The sequence below is a fragment of the Myotis nattereri genome, assembly GCF_964212035.1.
Source record: "Myotis nattereri genome assembly, chromosome: X".
NCBI classification, from domain to species: Eukaryota; Metazoa; Chordata; class Mammalia; order Chiroptera; family Vespertilionidae; genus Myotis; species Myotis nattereri.
In genome coordinates, this window is record NC_138078.1 from 110,144,427 (window position 1) to 110,160,313 (window position 15,887).

At 45.5% G+C, this 15,887-nt stretch overlaps 1 protein-coding gene across 5 annotated transcripts in view; it reads right to left on the minus strand.

Annotated features, from left to right (window-relative positions):
* The window catches only part of SEPTIN6 (septin 6), a gene marked incomplete at both ends in the record, with an annotated part of 76,343 nt that overhangs the window by 21,478 nt on the left and 38,978 nt on the right, over window positions 1-15,887 (minus strand). For all 5 annotated transcript variants that reach the window (XM_081081281.1, XM_081081283.1, XM_081081282.1 and 2 more), the window contains 3 exons: window positions 1,287-1,383; window positions 9,554-9,715; window positions 12,243-12,429. In XM_081081281.1, coding sequence (XP_080937407.1) covers window positions 1,287-1,383; window positions 9,554-9,715; window positions 12,243-12,429 — 446 coding nt within the window. The remainder of the gene's footprint in view (window positions 1-1,286; window positions 1,384-9,553; window positions 9,716-12,242; window positions 12,430-15,887) is intronic.

The following is a 15,887-nucleotide window of genomic DNA, read 5'->3' on the forward strand; positions in this document are numbered from 1 at the left end:
ACTTCCCACTAGCTTTCACTTGTTTCTCAGCGTTAGGGATGAGTCTGCAGTGAATCAGCCACCCTGTCACACATGGTGCCCCTGCAATCCCAGACCTAGCTTACAGCTGCAGGCTCGGAAGGCCGGCCACCTCTTCCACCCATGGCAGAGTCCTAGGCCTAGTTTCATGTACTGAATTGACTAGTCCGAGTGTAACTTCACATGCATCAAGCAGACCACAAAAGGAACTTTCCTGATTGTATATACGTTTGTTTTTAAATTGCAAAATAATCAATCACACATACAAAACAGTGTATGAAATGTGCAATTTAAAGAATTTTTTAAAATGAATACCAATGTATCCAGGGCCTTGGTGAAACATTACCAGCACCTTAGAAGCTCCCTAATGGCCTTTCCTGAGCTCATGATCCTCCTTCCTCACCATGACATATAACCTCACTTTTGGGTTAATCATTCCTTTGTTTTTCTTTGTAGTTTTACCACTTACATATGAATTCCTAAAGATATATATCTTGTTTAGTTCTGTCTACTATTGAAATTCATGTAAATAGAATAATACATGTATTCTTCTGTGACCTATTTAGCTTCTATGACCTATTCTTCTATGATCTATTTCTGAGATGCATTCATGTAGATGTAATTATAACCCATTCATTTTCACTGCAGTATAATATCCCATTATATGAACATTTCAAAATTTACTTTTTTATTGATTTTCAGAGAGAGAGGAAGGGAAAGGGAGAGAGAGAAACATTGGTGTGAGAGCGAAACATTGATCAGCTGCCTCCTGAACGCCCCCTATTGGGCACTGAACCCATAACTGAAGTATGTGCCCTGACCAGAATCAAACCAGGAACCTTTCGGTGCATGGGACGATGCACAACCAACTGAGCCACACCGTCCAGGGCCATCTAATTTATTTTTAATGAATATCTGAGTTGTTTCTAATTATTTACTATTATGAACAACTCTGCTTTGGACATTATTGTAAGTCTCCTGATGTGCTAGAGCAAGTACACATGCTCTCTTGCACACTCCTTCCCACCTTGCTCAAGAGGTACATTTATTTTTGTTTTAGGAATGCTTTCTCCATTGGAGACAAAGAGAGCCTACTCATGGCAGAGAATCCTGAAGCCAGAGTTTGCCTGCTGGCAACTACTATGGCTGTTTGAGGCCCAAGATAAAAGAGTAGAGACCTGGAACAAGTTAGGCACTGGTCAACCAATGGGGTCAAGCAAAGAGACAGATAGAAGGAGCTTCCTTCTCCCGGTCTCCTGGAGACTCACCCTGCACTGTGCCCCAAGGATACTGCCGGGCCCTCATCATCTTGTTGCCTATCTTCAGTTCTTCTGTGCTGCCAACGACAGCAAAAGGCAGGTGGGCCTGAAACAGAAGGCAAACAAAAGCTCAGAACTCCAGGAGGAAGGCAGAGCTCCCCAATACAAATGCTGCTCATCTCCTGGGCCTCAGGCCCTCACACTGCAGCGTCCCTCACTGTCATCAACAATCAAGAGGCACTTCTAAAGCTCCCGGGGTGCCTGGGGATAAGAGGCCTAGTCCAGACTTCTGCTGTTCAGAAATTCACAATAAAAGGTAACAATGACATGGCCGAATGCATAGGGAATAGACAAAGACAGCAAGCAAATCAGCAGAATAATAAGCAGATATACAGATTAGTTCACAGTTGCCGAGGGAAAGAGCCTTTGGAAGGTGGGTGAGTGGGATGAGGGGGGCAATCTGGACCATGAGGCTAAAGGAGAACAGTTGTACTGGTATCACTGGCCCCCCTTCCCTAGAGTGTGAGTATATATACACCGAAAAGAGGTGTATACTGAAGCCACACTGCTGACTGAGCTGTATGCTCCTTGTTCTTGTCCTTCCCTGGAGGAAGAGCTCACACTGAACTCTTGAGCCTAGAAGTTAAGTCCATACGTATTTATCCACATGCCCATGACTGTCTTAGATTCTGTTTTAGGTGCTGTAAGGGAGACAAAAGAAGTAGAAAACATATTCCCTCGCCCTTTAGGAGCTTACAATCTTGTTGGGGAAGCTCGATTTACATACCCCAAATCATATAAGACGGAATATGACCAAGGGCTCAAATGTATGCTCTGGTGTCCGGCACATAGTAGGTGCTTCATCAATACTCCTTGAATGGCAGTGGCAAGGCCATGGGAATAGTAGAGAGGAAAGAAAGACCAAGTATGAAGAGAGGTCTGAGCTTGGTGCTTGCAGGGGGTAATGAGGAGCGAAGCCTGGCTAATGAAGGCTCTGTGGGTCAGAGAAGAGGAAGCTGCCCCCAGTTGGTAGTGTGGGGCCTGGGAAAGCGCCCCTTCTGCAGGGAGGTGGTCAGGTAATAAGAGCTGAGTGACCACTGGCCAAATGGAAGTACTGAATAAATACTGTTTACAGACCGGGTGATTCCAAGCGGGGCTTTCCCTAAAAGGACTCGACAAGGACAAGTAAAAAGTCCACTAGAGCTTTCTTAGCCTGCTTGGAGAAACAGGCCTCGATAGCAGATATTTTGATCCATGGCTCATTCTTCCATTCTATAAATATTTACTGAGTTCCTGCTATGTACGAGGCATTAAAAAGAATACACTATTAAAAAAGTTCAGAGCCTGCCCTTGGAGAGTGCACAGTCTGGTAGGGGAGAGACAAGCCAACAATGATAACACAGTAAGGTCCAGATTATAAACAGAGATTCGAGGGCTGGAAGGACACAGAGGAGGGAGCAGCTAACTCCGTGGGAAGTCAAAGCAGGCTTTGCAGTAGGCAGTAGCAGTAGTGCTAATGGTATTGTAGCTGTAGAACTGATATTAGCAGCAGCAATTCACTCAACTCTATGTACGCCATATCAGCTGCTCTATCTTGCATTATCTCATTGAATCTTTACAACAATGGTTGAGGTAGGTATTTTTTATCCCGTTTTACAGAAGAGGAAACTGACGGCCTGAAGGGCTAAGTGACTTGCCAGCAATCACACAGTAGTAAGGGGCAGAACAAGAGGAGGAACCAGGTTTCTCAGACTTCAAAGCCCACCCCTGCTGGTCTGCCACCCCCATTTCGAGGTTAGAGCAGCAGATGAGGTGAGCACTCCAAACCCTAGGATGAACTGGTTGTGCAAAGTCAGATTAGAAGAAGCGGTTCAATTCTGGGAAACCTACAGCAAATGTTTTTTTGTTTATTTAATTTGTGCACTGATCTCAGAACCAGTCCGTCCTCTCCATTCTCTTCTAGCTCTGCACCCCAAGAATGTTCTTAGGAGTGGAAAAACACCGGACTTAATCACGAGCTCAGCTCCAGGACATCTGCTAATCCCCCGTGGTGCTTGACCATCCAGCTGAAGTGGCTCACCTCATCCTCTCTCAGCTGCTCTCAGAGTAGCATCTCAGGCCACCCCTTCACATTCCGCTGACTGTCCCTGAAACAGGGACATAGGGAAGAGGGAAAGAGGAGGTTATGGATACGGAAGGTGAGAAAGGGGTAAAGGTGGGAAATGTTTCATCAGTCCTACTAGGGGAATGAATGATCAAGAGGGTCATTGGGGCCCGGCTGGCGTGGCTCAGTGGTTGAGCGTTGACCTATGAACCAGGAGGTCACTATTCAATTACTGGTTGGGGCACATGCCCAGGTTATGGGCTCGGTCCCCAGTGTGGGGTGTGCAGGAGGCAGCCAATCAATGATTCTCTCTCATCCTTGATGTTTCTGTCTCTCTTCCCCTCTCCCTTCCTCTCTAAAATCAATAAAAATGTTGAAAAAAAAGAGGGTCAATGGGCATGCATGTGATACATGTGGCATTAGGGGGGCACTGAAATCTCAAAAACCCTGACCAAGTGCCAGAGATCTCTGACCTCTGCCAGCTGGCTTTGCCAGGGGGTCATCTGGGTATAATTCATTCTCACTCAGGAACCAAAGACATGTCAGGAGCCTCAAACCCACCCCCAAACACTTTCCAGGAAAATGTTGCCCTTCCTGCAGAGACCCCCAAAGCTTTGGCCACATGATACAAAAGAACCAGGGGGCCGTGATAGTGGAGGGCTGGATGGCGGAGGGCTAGACTGAGGGAGGAGGTGAGAAAGAAAAACCACATTGTATCATTTTTCACACATCCTGGGCTCTCAAAGGAAGTGATGGAGGAGGAGGCTGTGTGAAGTGGGAGGTATTTCTCTGGGCTCAAGAGAAAAGCAGAAAAAAATAACAAAAAGAGAATAAAGGCATAAAAAATGTGAGTATTCCCTTGGGCCTATTATTTTTATCTCCAAAAGACATTGTTAGTTAGAATGACAGGGTCACTTGCTTCCTCTCTTCCTTAAACTGCTGTTATTTTACCCCTCCCCATTCAAAAATTCACAGCCCCCACCCAGGCAGCTTCAGAGGGCTCAGGAAACCTCCCACGGCCCACTCCTTTGCAATTGGCATCAAAGTCTGTTCTGATAAGTATATGCAAGGATAGCATGTACTAGTGCTCCCAGGCAGATTTCATTTGATTCTCACAACAGTGTTACAGGACAGTTATTATCAACCCCATTCATGATTTGGGAGAACTGCACACAGAAGGGTTAAATGAGTTGCCTGGATCCCTAACTCTCCAAGCTTTAAATGCCAGCCTCCCCCCAGTCACCCACAGCCGCTTGCACTGTGCCTCCAGGTTAAAGGGCATTTGCTAGAAGTTAGCTAACCTGTGAAGGGCAGGAAATCATGGGGCCAGGCTCAGGCCCTCTTTCTGCTGCTCTTGAGAGACTAATGGCTATGACAGCCAGAATAGAGTCAAGAAGCGCAGAGAGAAGGTACTCCCTTCATACTCCCAGGGGTGACATTGGGTATGTGTGGGCCCAGGGAGGAGACTCTGATGGATGCAAGACAGTGCTGCAGCTGAAACAGTGACAGACTCCTAAGGGGACTCCGTCAACCTGTCTCACCCAGAAAACCTCTGATGAGGTGCCCCCAGAGGTCAGATGCCCCAGTCTCAGAAAACTTCAACAAGAGAGAGCCTCAAGCTTCATCTTGTGAGTCTAGCTCCAGATTGACCACCTTTCCTGTATCGTGTCTACCTTCAATTCCTCTTGGCATATTTTAAAGTGTTTGATAATCCAGTTGGCATGAATGATTCTCTCCTGGTTCCACTACATCTGTTATACTTTGGGAGGATAGATGATCAGTCCCCTCAGCCTGGTGAAATAGAGACTGTCGGGGCCCTTTTCTCCTCATCTGACAATATCCAGTTAGGTGTGGCTTCCTCCCAGGGCTGACAGTATGTCCCAGTTGTGCTGCTAGTTATGTTCGCCCCCATTTCAGGCTCCTATGGCGACTGAGCAAGAGCATTAACTGATTTTCAAGTCAGTCCTTGGTGATTCCCACAAAAGTGTGTGCAAATGATGGAAAGGGCACTGCTGCCTCCGGAGAAAGAACAGGCTTGTGCCTGTGGGTCTCCCTGTGACTCTACAGGTCACCCATGTGACCAAATGCCTATATAAGGGTCAAACCCAGGACCTCACAAGTGGCCACTCAAGTGAGACAAGTAAAATAATTGGGCCTATTGCCTGATCCCTGGCCATGGTTTGAGCCATACAAAGAACAACACTGAATTTGAACAACACAGCAATTTTTAGTATTAAAGTCTACAATCTTGAGAGTTATCAGAGCGTGGACTGAAAGTAGCATGCCACGAGATCTCTCACTACTTTGCTCCCTCAATCTGAAACCAGGGTTTTCAGAGCCACCAGAAGTCAAGGAGAAGGCTGAGACCTCATTATTTTCATTTCCTGCCATGAAATGGTGGGCAGGGGAATGGCTACACGGTCCTCTCCACTTAGGTAAGAGGCTTCTCCACTTTTTCCAACCCAGTTCCCATATTAATTGGCCGGGGTGGCTGAGGCTGTGGGGCTGGAGTCAAATCCAGAATTGAAAGGCCAACACCCATTCCTCTTCCCACCCAAGCCCAGGTTTCAGATGATGCAGCTTCATATACCACTTGTCTGAAGGCCCTGGGGACTTTTGACACAGTTGTAATGGTGGCTAAGCAATCCTGTGTATAAATTTTATAGCATCCCATCCCCCATCACAACACACATAACACATAGCATTCACATGCATGACCCCTCCCACAAGCATGCCCAATTCCAGGCACAGTAGCTGGAGGCCACCCTCTCTTTCCCATTCAGAAAAGCATGGTGGAATGCCAGGGAATGAATGCTGAGTGATATTGTTATAATGATAACCCTAAACCCACTAAACCTCCAGTTATTAAAAAAAATAATGAGTCATGGGGATGTGTACAGCATAAGAAAAATAATCAATATTATTATAACTAGAGGCCCAATGCATGAAATTCATTCAAGAGTAGGCCTTTGCAGTCCCAGCTGCCTTGAGGCCCCACGGGCATGCCCCCCCCGCCCCCCACTTGTCGTTCTGGAAGGTTGTTCTGGAATGTTGTTCCACCATCCTGTCTACTTAGCATATTAGCTCTTTATTATATAGGACTAGAGGCCCAGTGCACCAAATTCATGCACTGGGGGGGGGGTTCCCCTCAGCCCAGCCTGCACCCTCTTCAATTGGGGACCCCTTGGGGGATGTCTGACTACCGGTTTAGGTCGGATATCCCTCTCACAATCTGGGACCGCTGGCTCCTAACTGCCCAGCTGCCTGCCTGCCTCTGCCTGCCTGCCTGGTTGCCCCCAACTGCCCTCCTCTGCTGGCCAATTTGGTTCTGATCGGTTGGTTTCTATGCCAGTCAGTGTCAAAAGCTCCGCCTCCTAGGCAGCCATTGGAATCACACAGCACCCAGATTTGGTTCTGATTGGTTGGTTTCTATGCCAGTCAGAGTCAGAGGCTCCACCTCCTAGGCAGCCATTGGCTCCCCACAGCACCCAGATTTGGTTCTGATTGGTCAGTGTCTATGCCAGTCAGTGTCAGAAGCTCCGCCTCCTAGGCAACCATTGGTTCTTCACAGCACCCACATTTGGTTCTAATTGGTCGATTCCTATGCCAGTCAGCATCTCCGGGCCTGATCAGAGATGTGGGGCTGAACAGCAGCCCCCGCAGAGACCTGGCTGCTGGTGAAGCCCGGAAAGAAAGAGGGAGAGAAAGAGAGAAGCAAGTACTGATCAACAGCTGCCACTGAGGCTGCGGATCAGACCCGGTCGCCAGGCTGCAGTGGGGCAGTCAGTGCTGGGTCTCCATGGCAACCCAGTGCTGACTGAAGGAATTCCAGGTTGATCAGCCTTTGGTCGTGATTGGTTGTTAGAACCCTGGGCTTTCATATATTAGGATAATTCTGTATAGTGACAGGTGGGGACTTATGGAGGTGATCACATCATAAGGAATATAAATATTGAATCACTATGTATGTTATATACCTGAAACTAATATAAATTTCTATGTCAACTCTAATTTTTAAAAAGGAAAATGGCCGAAACCGGTTTGGCTCAGTGGATAGAGCGTCGGCTTGTGGACTGAAAGGTCCCAGGTTCGATTCCGGTCAAGGGCATGTACCTGGGTTGCGGGCACATCCCCAGTAGGAGATGTGCAGGAGGCAGCTGATCGATGTTCCTCTTTCTTCGATGTTTCTAACTCTCTATCTCTCTCCCTTCCTCTCTGTAAAAAATCAATAAAATATATTTTTTAAAAAAAGGAAAACGATTTAGTTTTTCAAAGTGAACTACTGGCAACGTTTAGACTAGCATAAAAAGGACCCCAACCCCTTCACAGCCCAAACAGTGTGGTTGAGAACTGTTGCTTCATAGCATGGGAAGTTTCCAACCCTAGCCGTGCCTGCCCCAGTCAAACAGGAGGACAAGGCTGAGCTGGGAGCAGAGGCCAAAATAATTGCCAGTCCTGATCCACAATGTAGTGACATGTAGTTTTGTGTGACACCTTGAAAATTCAGAGAACTCTTAGCCCCTTTCCATTCTTAGGAAAGCAAACCACAAGCCTGAAGTTTCCTGGTGACTTAAGGAATCCATGTTTAAAGATGTCTATGAGGTCCTATGTTCTGAGGTGACAGGTGCTTCCAGACATCAGTGCCAGTGACAAGTGACACTTCTCTCTGGGCTCCCATTTTTCTGTAGGCTAGGCATCCTTTCAGTTTTTCTCATTGTGACAGAGCCTGGTTTCCATTCAAACATCCTGACTTCTTGAGAAAATAAGTACTAATCTGTTTTGTTTTGGTTTTATTTTGTTTTGTTTTAAGTGCTCACGGCTGGTTATAATTTAATCTACCATAATCCACATAGCCATCCTCTTGGGCCAGATTTGTCAAAGGTGATAAGGGACTTCTAATCTCAGGTGTACTGATAAGCAGGAAGTCAGGACAGACAATGACTTGTTGCCCCACTATGCTAATTTGTTGGTCAATTCATAGGAGGTGGCAGCTGAAGATATAACGATAACTTACGGGGCTGCAGCACCAGGAAAGTTTCTAAAAATGGTTTTTATTACAAGGCTTTCCTGAGTTTGGCTATACCCAGGCATTATGTCATTAGGAAAAACTGATGCCTCTCAGTAGAGAAAAAGCAATCTGTTCCCAAAGCAGAGGCTTTCCGCAAGCTATTAGCTGTCTCCTTGAAATCATAACATTGAAGATTTCACAGCAACAGCATCAACACATTGTAAAGAAGCATGAGGCGATGTTTGACTCTCTGCCTTCTTCATTACTCACTCCTCTAGGGGAGGGGGAAAGGGTAAGGAGAGGCAAGATGGCAAGTTGCTTTTTTAAAAAAAATTCATTGACACTTAATAAACCAAAGCATAATCCTGAAACTTTAAAAATAATATTCCTCTAGTCACCAGAAAAATGGGGGCCATATAGCATTTTTCCTCCCAGGAGCAGAGGGCTTGATTATCTGAGTACAGATTACCCCCGAGTCTCCAAAGCCAGCCAACATTTTTAGCCTTGTCTTCTTTCACCGCATCAATTGTCACAGCATTGTTTTGGTCAGAGACAAAGAATGTTTGTCTTTCCAGCAGTCTCTTGGGGCTGCCTGGCCTAGACCAGAGCCTGCATCAAAGAGGAGGGCGGAAGGGGAGGTCTGAATCTCCTGCTCCAGACTCTTTCTGGAGTCAGCCTTTCCATCCTTTAGTCTCTGGCTATTTATCTCCGAATCACTGAGGCTTTGAAGCAGCCACCACTAGGAAAGAGGAGCTATCTCATCCTGGATTCTCTCTCACAAATACTCAGCTCATCCGGTGTGGCTCAGTGGTTGAGCATTGACCTATGAACCAAGAGACCATGGTTAGATTCTCTGTTAAGGGCATATGCCCAGGTTGTGGAGTCAATCCCCAGTAGGGGGCTGGCAGGAGGCAGCCGATCAATGATTCTCTCTCATCATTGATGTTTCTATCTCTCCCTCTCCCTTCATCTCTGAAATCAATAAAATACATTTTAAAAATTAAATATATTTAAAACAAACAAACACCTGAGACTCAGATAACCAAGAATTAACTACACTAATATGGATAGTGAAGATGTATGACAGCTATTTGGTGAAATAATAACAATAATAAAAATAAAGAGCAAATGGCTAGAATGTTGAACCCCTGTGCTCCCACTCACGTTCATGGTTCCGTTGATCTCTGCCACCGACTCGTCATCTGTAGGAAACTGGTAAATCTGGACCCCGTTGCTGACAAGCTCGCTGGTGATTTTGATTTTGAACTTTGTTAGCTCATTCTTAGAAATGGCATCTGATTTGGCAATGATGGGGATTATGTTCACCTACGGAAGGGAGGAGCACAGTAGGAACATCGTTGGTAATTTGCAGCTGATAGCAGCATGGCTTAGGACTTCCATCAGCTGCCAGAGGGAGCAGCTCAACCCAATGGTCTAGGACTGGCCAGCTCTATAGCCAAATAATATAATCAATGACAATGAGTGCTTACGAAGTGCTGGGCGCTGAAGTAAGTGCTTTACATAGATTAACACAATCCCGACCATAGCCCTCCCAGGAGGTATCATTACTGCTATTTTAGCAATGAGAAACTGAGGCATGGAGAGGTTAAATAACTTGTCCAAGGCCACAGAGCAGGTAAGTAGCAGAACTGGGATCCAAATCCAAGTTTAGCCTTATTCCTAAGTCCACAAGCTTAACCATGAGCTGTCTACCAGCTCAGATCCAAATTGATGAGTCGTATGATATCTTCATATCAAGGTCACTGTTCTGGTGATTTGCAGCAGAAAGATGAAAGGCTGGAAATCTGTGGTTAACAAGGGGAGAGATAGCCATTCCTTGCTAATAATAAACTGTCCCAACCCATCCAGTGCATGCCAGCCCCAGGCAGGGTGATGGAGACCCACATGGGGGATGGTAGGAAGGGGAGGTTCAGTGAAGATGCACACTTGGCCCTCTTTCTAGCAGCAAACGCTGATGAACCACCCCCATTAGGTGAAGAAGACTCTCTCAGTTACCAATTTGATCGGACATATTAAAAAATAATGCATATAAAATGCCATCACAGTGTCAGGCACCTATAAAACCTTAGGAGGAAATGCACTAGCTGCCTGAGGCTTGTGGTTAATTTCTGCATAAAGAAAGCAAGCAGAAATGCCCAATTTCAAACAGCAGAAGAAAGACTTAATGCTCCCCCCCAAATTCAAGCCACCTGAACCCCGATCCTTGAAATTCCCCCAAGAAGGGACAAGGCTTTAACTGCTGGAAGGTAAAGAAACTTGAAATGCACATGGCTTAATGAAACAGAGTGCCCCAAGCTCAGGTTCACATGAAGAGCAAGTCATTCCTGCCAGCAGCCTCCGATGGGGTGGCATGGATGGTGCTGGGGCCCTGAAAGGAGCTCTGAAAACAGGGCCTGGGAGCTTTAGACTTGGAAGACAAATTCTGCCTCCTTTGCACGTTGCCTCAGGAGACTGTTATCACACAGCGGACCTTGGAAGCACTTCCCTTGAAGTCTTTTTTGGGAGAGGAGGGGGCCAAAGCCCTTGCCAAGGTAGAACAGCAGGCAGAGCCAATTCTCCTCATCGCTGTTCCTCACACCTCCATCCGCACACTATAAATATGCCAAAGGCTGCTTACTTAACCTGCCCACTCACCGGGCCACCAGCTGTGTGGCTCTCTGCTGCCCTATACAGGGCATGCAGGGCGTGGCGGCATTTCCAGAGCAGCCTCTTACTCATGGGCAGTTAGCTCATTGCTGCAAAAAATGAAAAATTGCTTCTATTTTTATTACAGCTGATTTTCAGTTTTCATAGTGGATGTGCTACTAATAATTGCACATAAATTATGTTTTTGTTAAAACAACAACAACAACAACAACAACCTTGGAGTCAGAGAGAGCTCAGTCTGAATCCTCTGTGCCTCCATTTCCTCATGTGTAAAATGGGAATAATAATAGTACCCACCACACTGAATAATTAGAAAGGTGAAATAAAATAATGCCTATAAAATGCCATCACAGTGTCAGGCACCTACAAAACATCAGGAAGAAATGCACTAGTAATTGGGTTTTTTAAAGAATTTCATGGTCCAGTCTTTTGTACAGCAAATAATCCTCTAACATGAAGAATCATCGTCTAATTTATATCTGGAGTGGGATTTGCATTCTTCATTTTCTCTTAAAGTGGGACAAGCCCAATTTCCGCAGCCATCTGTTTCAGGTATGGAGGCAACAGAACATGGTGCCACAGATCTGAATTCCACGCTAGACTCTGCCAATAGCCCGCTAAGTGACAACGGGAAGTCACTTAACCTCCCAGAGCCTCGGTTTCCTTCTCTGTAAAATGGGGGATATCGACTGTGTTCGCCTCATAGTGTTTTTGTGAGGATTCATTGAGATGCTCCATGAAGTAGTTAGCACAACGGTGGCATATGAGAGCTTAACAAATGTTAGCTGCGATTAGAAAAATCAGTATTGATGATGAGAATAATAACTTTCAACGTCAAGTTTGCACGTTTGATTTTAACATATGGACAAAGAAAAAACATCTTTCCACTGCCAAAGCCCGAGCCCCTAGACCGGGACAGCCATCTTGCTTACATGTACCTTTATGCCCAAGAGGGATCAGGGCAGAAAGGTGGCTCAGGGGAAACCTGTGCCTCATGTTGGGAAAACAGTGTGTTTGGCACAGGCTCTGAATCAACAGCACCATCTTTATGGAGGGACAGGGAATAAAGGAGAGGACGAAGAGACCATAAAACCTCTCCTGGAACTCACTGCTACTTTGCATGAGAGACCAATAAGAGTGATCCAGCTTGCCTAGCCTCGCCCCTGCCCTCGCCCTGCCTCCGTACCTTACTATCCAGCTTCTTCATCGTCATTAGGTCCAGAGACTTCAGGGAATGACCCGTGGGGGCGATGAAGTATAAGCAGACGTGGATGCGAGAGTCGTGGTAGGTGTGCAGGACCCTGCGGATCTTCAGCTCCTCCTGCAGGTAGGCTTCGAATTGGGCATCGAGGAATTCCACGATGGGCTTGTAGCTAAAGGGGAGAGAAGGGAAATGGCCTGGCCACTTCAAAAATGGGGATTTCAATACAATCCCTTGTCGAAGTTTAAAATGTCCTCGGTAATTGACTTTCCCCATCGAGCTGGATTTTTCCGTCTCCCCTCAGTGCACCTCCAATCCCATCTGGCTGGTCACCTCCTTGATCCTCACATGAACCAAGCTTATGCCCATCTGTGCACCTTCGCTCTGGAATGCCCATTTTTCTCTTCTCACCACAATACTGCCCTCCCAGACCCCAGGGCCCAGTTGAACGCCCATCTCCTCCATACAGCCTTTCCCGATTATGCCAAAATCCCTTCTGTTCTGTGCTGGGTACCCAGTGGTGGCCAGGACCTCTCCCTGACCCTGTTGCTGGGGAATCCTATCAGAATGCTCTGGGTTCCACTCAGTATTGCAAGTTTCAGTGGCGCTCCCCACTTGGCTCCCCTAAGGTCCAGATATGTTTTCAGTTCTCATTTCCTCCAAGGTTGTGATTTTAAAATCGAAGTAATTGGGCAAATTTTGATAAAGATACTCGCCCCCACCACAGCCTTCACAAGTGCACCGCCCAAGCTCACTGAGTCTCCTCCATATGCAGCCCCCCTTTGCGGCCCTCAGGTCTTGCCAGGACTTCTTAAACAATAGCTCCCTGTCCTAGGAAGTTTCTCCCTTCTCCCTTGGGCCATTCCTGCTGCCCCTGTGGCCTCTTTCTGCTCTACCTAGGTCAGCTTCACTTCAGCCCGGACTCTGTTCTCATCTCCCTGTCTCTGCTGTCTCTCCATCTGGGGCTAGAAGAGCTGGGGCAGTGAGTCTGCAGATACCACTGCCAGAAGGGAATCTGATCAAAGGAGGAGTGGGGCCTAGGCAGCACCTCCTACCTGCAGCAGCCCCCAACCTGAGCCTTTTTGAAAGATTCCCCCTTTTAGAGAAGGGAAAACAGCTTTATAAAAAAGAATCACTGCCCTGACCGGTTTGGCTCAGTGTATAGAGCATCGGCCTGCGGAGTGAAAGGTCCCAGGTTCGACTCCAGTCAAGGACATGTGCCTTGGTTGCGGGCACATCCCCAGTGGGAGGTGTGCAGGAGGCAGCTATCAATGTTTCTCTCTCATTGATGTTTCTAACTCTCTATCCCTCTACCTTCCTCTCTGTAAAAAATCAATAAAATATATATTTTTTAAAAAAGAATCACAGCTCTAGCTGGTGTGGCTCACTGGATAGAGCATCAGCCTGCAGACTGATGGGTCTTGGATTTGATTCTGGTCAAAGGCACATGCCTCAGTTGTGGGTTTGATCCCCAATAGGGGGTGTGCAGGAGGCAACCAATCAGTGATTCTCATCATTGATGTTTCTCTCTCTCCCTCTCCCTCTCTGAAATCAATAAAGATAAATTTTTTAAAAAATAATTACAGAATCCTAGATTCTAGGAGCTACATACAAAGGAGAGATCCAGGTGCAGGTTACCTCTAGAGCCCCAGAAAAAAATCTAAAAATATAGTCCTTTCTTCCTTTGATCCCTCTGAGCCAAACATTGTTCTGAAGGGTAATAGCATCAAAGAATCTTTTTCTTGCAGAGAACCTTAGAAGGTTCCTGAAGAATTAGGAGTGAGGATGCAGGGTGCATCCCTTAGTCTCATATAATTAAATTTTGGATGATCAGCTGGTTTGAATGATCTAATCATGGCACTGCTTCATTTTTTTTTGTCCATTACATAACTTTTTTACTTCAGTATTTTACTCTACAAAAGAGATCAAAGGAGGAAAGAAAAGTGCATTTTTAGCTTTCCTCCCCTGAATCTCTGGTGATGCCCTGGGCCTATCTTTCTGCTGCTGCCTCTGGCTCTTAGGGTCTCTTTAGGGGTATATGAATCAGACCAGCCAAACTAGCCAATCAACCAAGAAGATTTGGTTCAGTCTAATCCTAAATAGGTGATTCATCTTTGCCTCGTCCGTGTTCAGCATGGAATCTGAGATAATGGCTCTGCCCCCGTTCCCAACAGCTCATCTTCCCATGGTAGTCATCTCTCCCACCCCACTCTGTTGTGCTCAATGGACTTCAAAACACGGTAAACAAGATCCTGTACTCTCACAGGCAACCTCTTCACAAAATGCTTCCTTCCTGCGATACCTGTCTCCTCTTCAAGCAAGTTGTTTCTCTCATATCCTTCTCAACTAGAAACTGCTACTTCTTTTACACCCAAGTTCCATGGGTATGAGGGGTAGAGGGAGCGTTCTCCTAGCTAGTCATTCCCTGACTTACTATGATTTCTTCCATCTCCTACAAAACCAGCTCTAACATACTCTCCCCCTCTTCATCACTACTGTTTATCTTTTACATTTTAGGGTAGGAGTTCTTCAACTGGCGTCTACAGACCTCTAAGGGGTGTGTGGGTAGAATTCATAGTGTCCATGAATTTGGACAGGACAAAAACACATCTTTTTCACTAAATTTTAACTAAAGTTTAGCATTCTCTTTAGGTGCAAACGTTGGTAACACTCTACTGTAATTTTAGCACTACCCAAGATTTCATAATCAATAGAAATCACTGATATTTTTGTTTCCTATTATAGTTCAGCAAATATCTCAAAACAACATTTATACTCATCAAACTTCTAAGTTATGATACTTATTAGACCTGCCTATAGATATTGTTATTTCAGGAATTAAAAGAAGTACATGAGTTGTTAAATCACAATTTAAAAATATTTCAGTATTAACTATATTTTAGTATAATTGGTGTATTTTAGGCATTTAAAAATGTTATTTTGAAAATGAGCCCAAAAGTCTCACTAAAGAGTCCTAGGCACAAAGCAATCCCTGCTCTAGACAGTTCTTCTTATTTATTTCAGTTAGTGACATGCATTATAAAGACAATAAAAAAGGATAATTGGATAAAAGGTGACTCAGGGTTCAGCTACTTTAAACATAATGATTAGGCTTCTCTGAGGATGTGACCTTTGAGCTGCAAAGATGAGAATGAGAGAGCCAAGGAGAATCTGGGAGAGGAGCATTTCAGGAAGAGAAATAACAAATGTAATGGTCCTGAGGCAAGTTTGAACAATAGGAAGAAGGCAAGGGAGCTGGAGGCTAGTTAACAGAAGAAGAAGAATAAACTATTCACAATAGCCAAAAGGTGAAAACGGCCCAAATGTCCATCAGTTAATGGCTGAATAAACAAAATGTGGCATATCCATACAATGGACTATTAGCCATTTAAAGGAAGAAAGAAGGTTCTGATACACTGTAGCCACATGAATGAACTTGAAAACACCATGATAAGTGTAAGAAGCCAGTCACAAAAGGACAAATATTGTATGATTCCACTTATCTGAGTCCTAGAGTACTCAAATTCATAGAAACAAAAAGTAGAATAGTAGTTACCAGTGGCTGAAGGGGAGGGAAGTAGGGAGTGTTATTTAATGAATTTCCTTTTGGGTTGATGAGAATATTTTGGA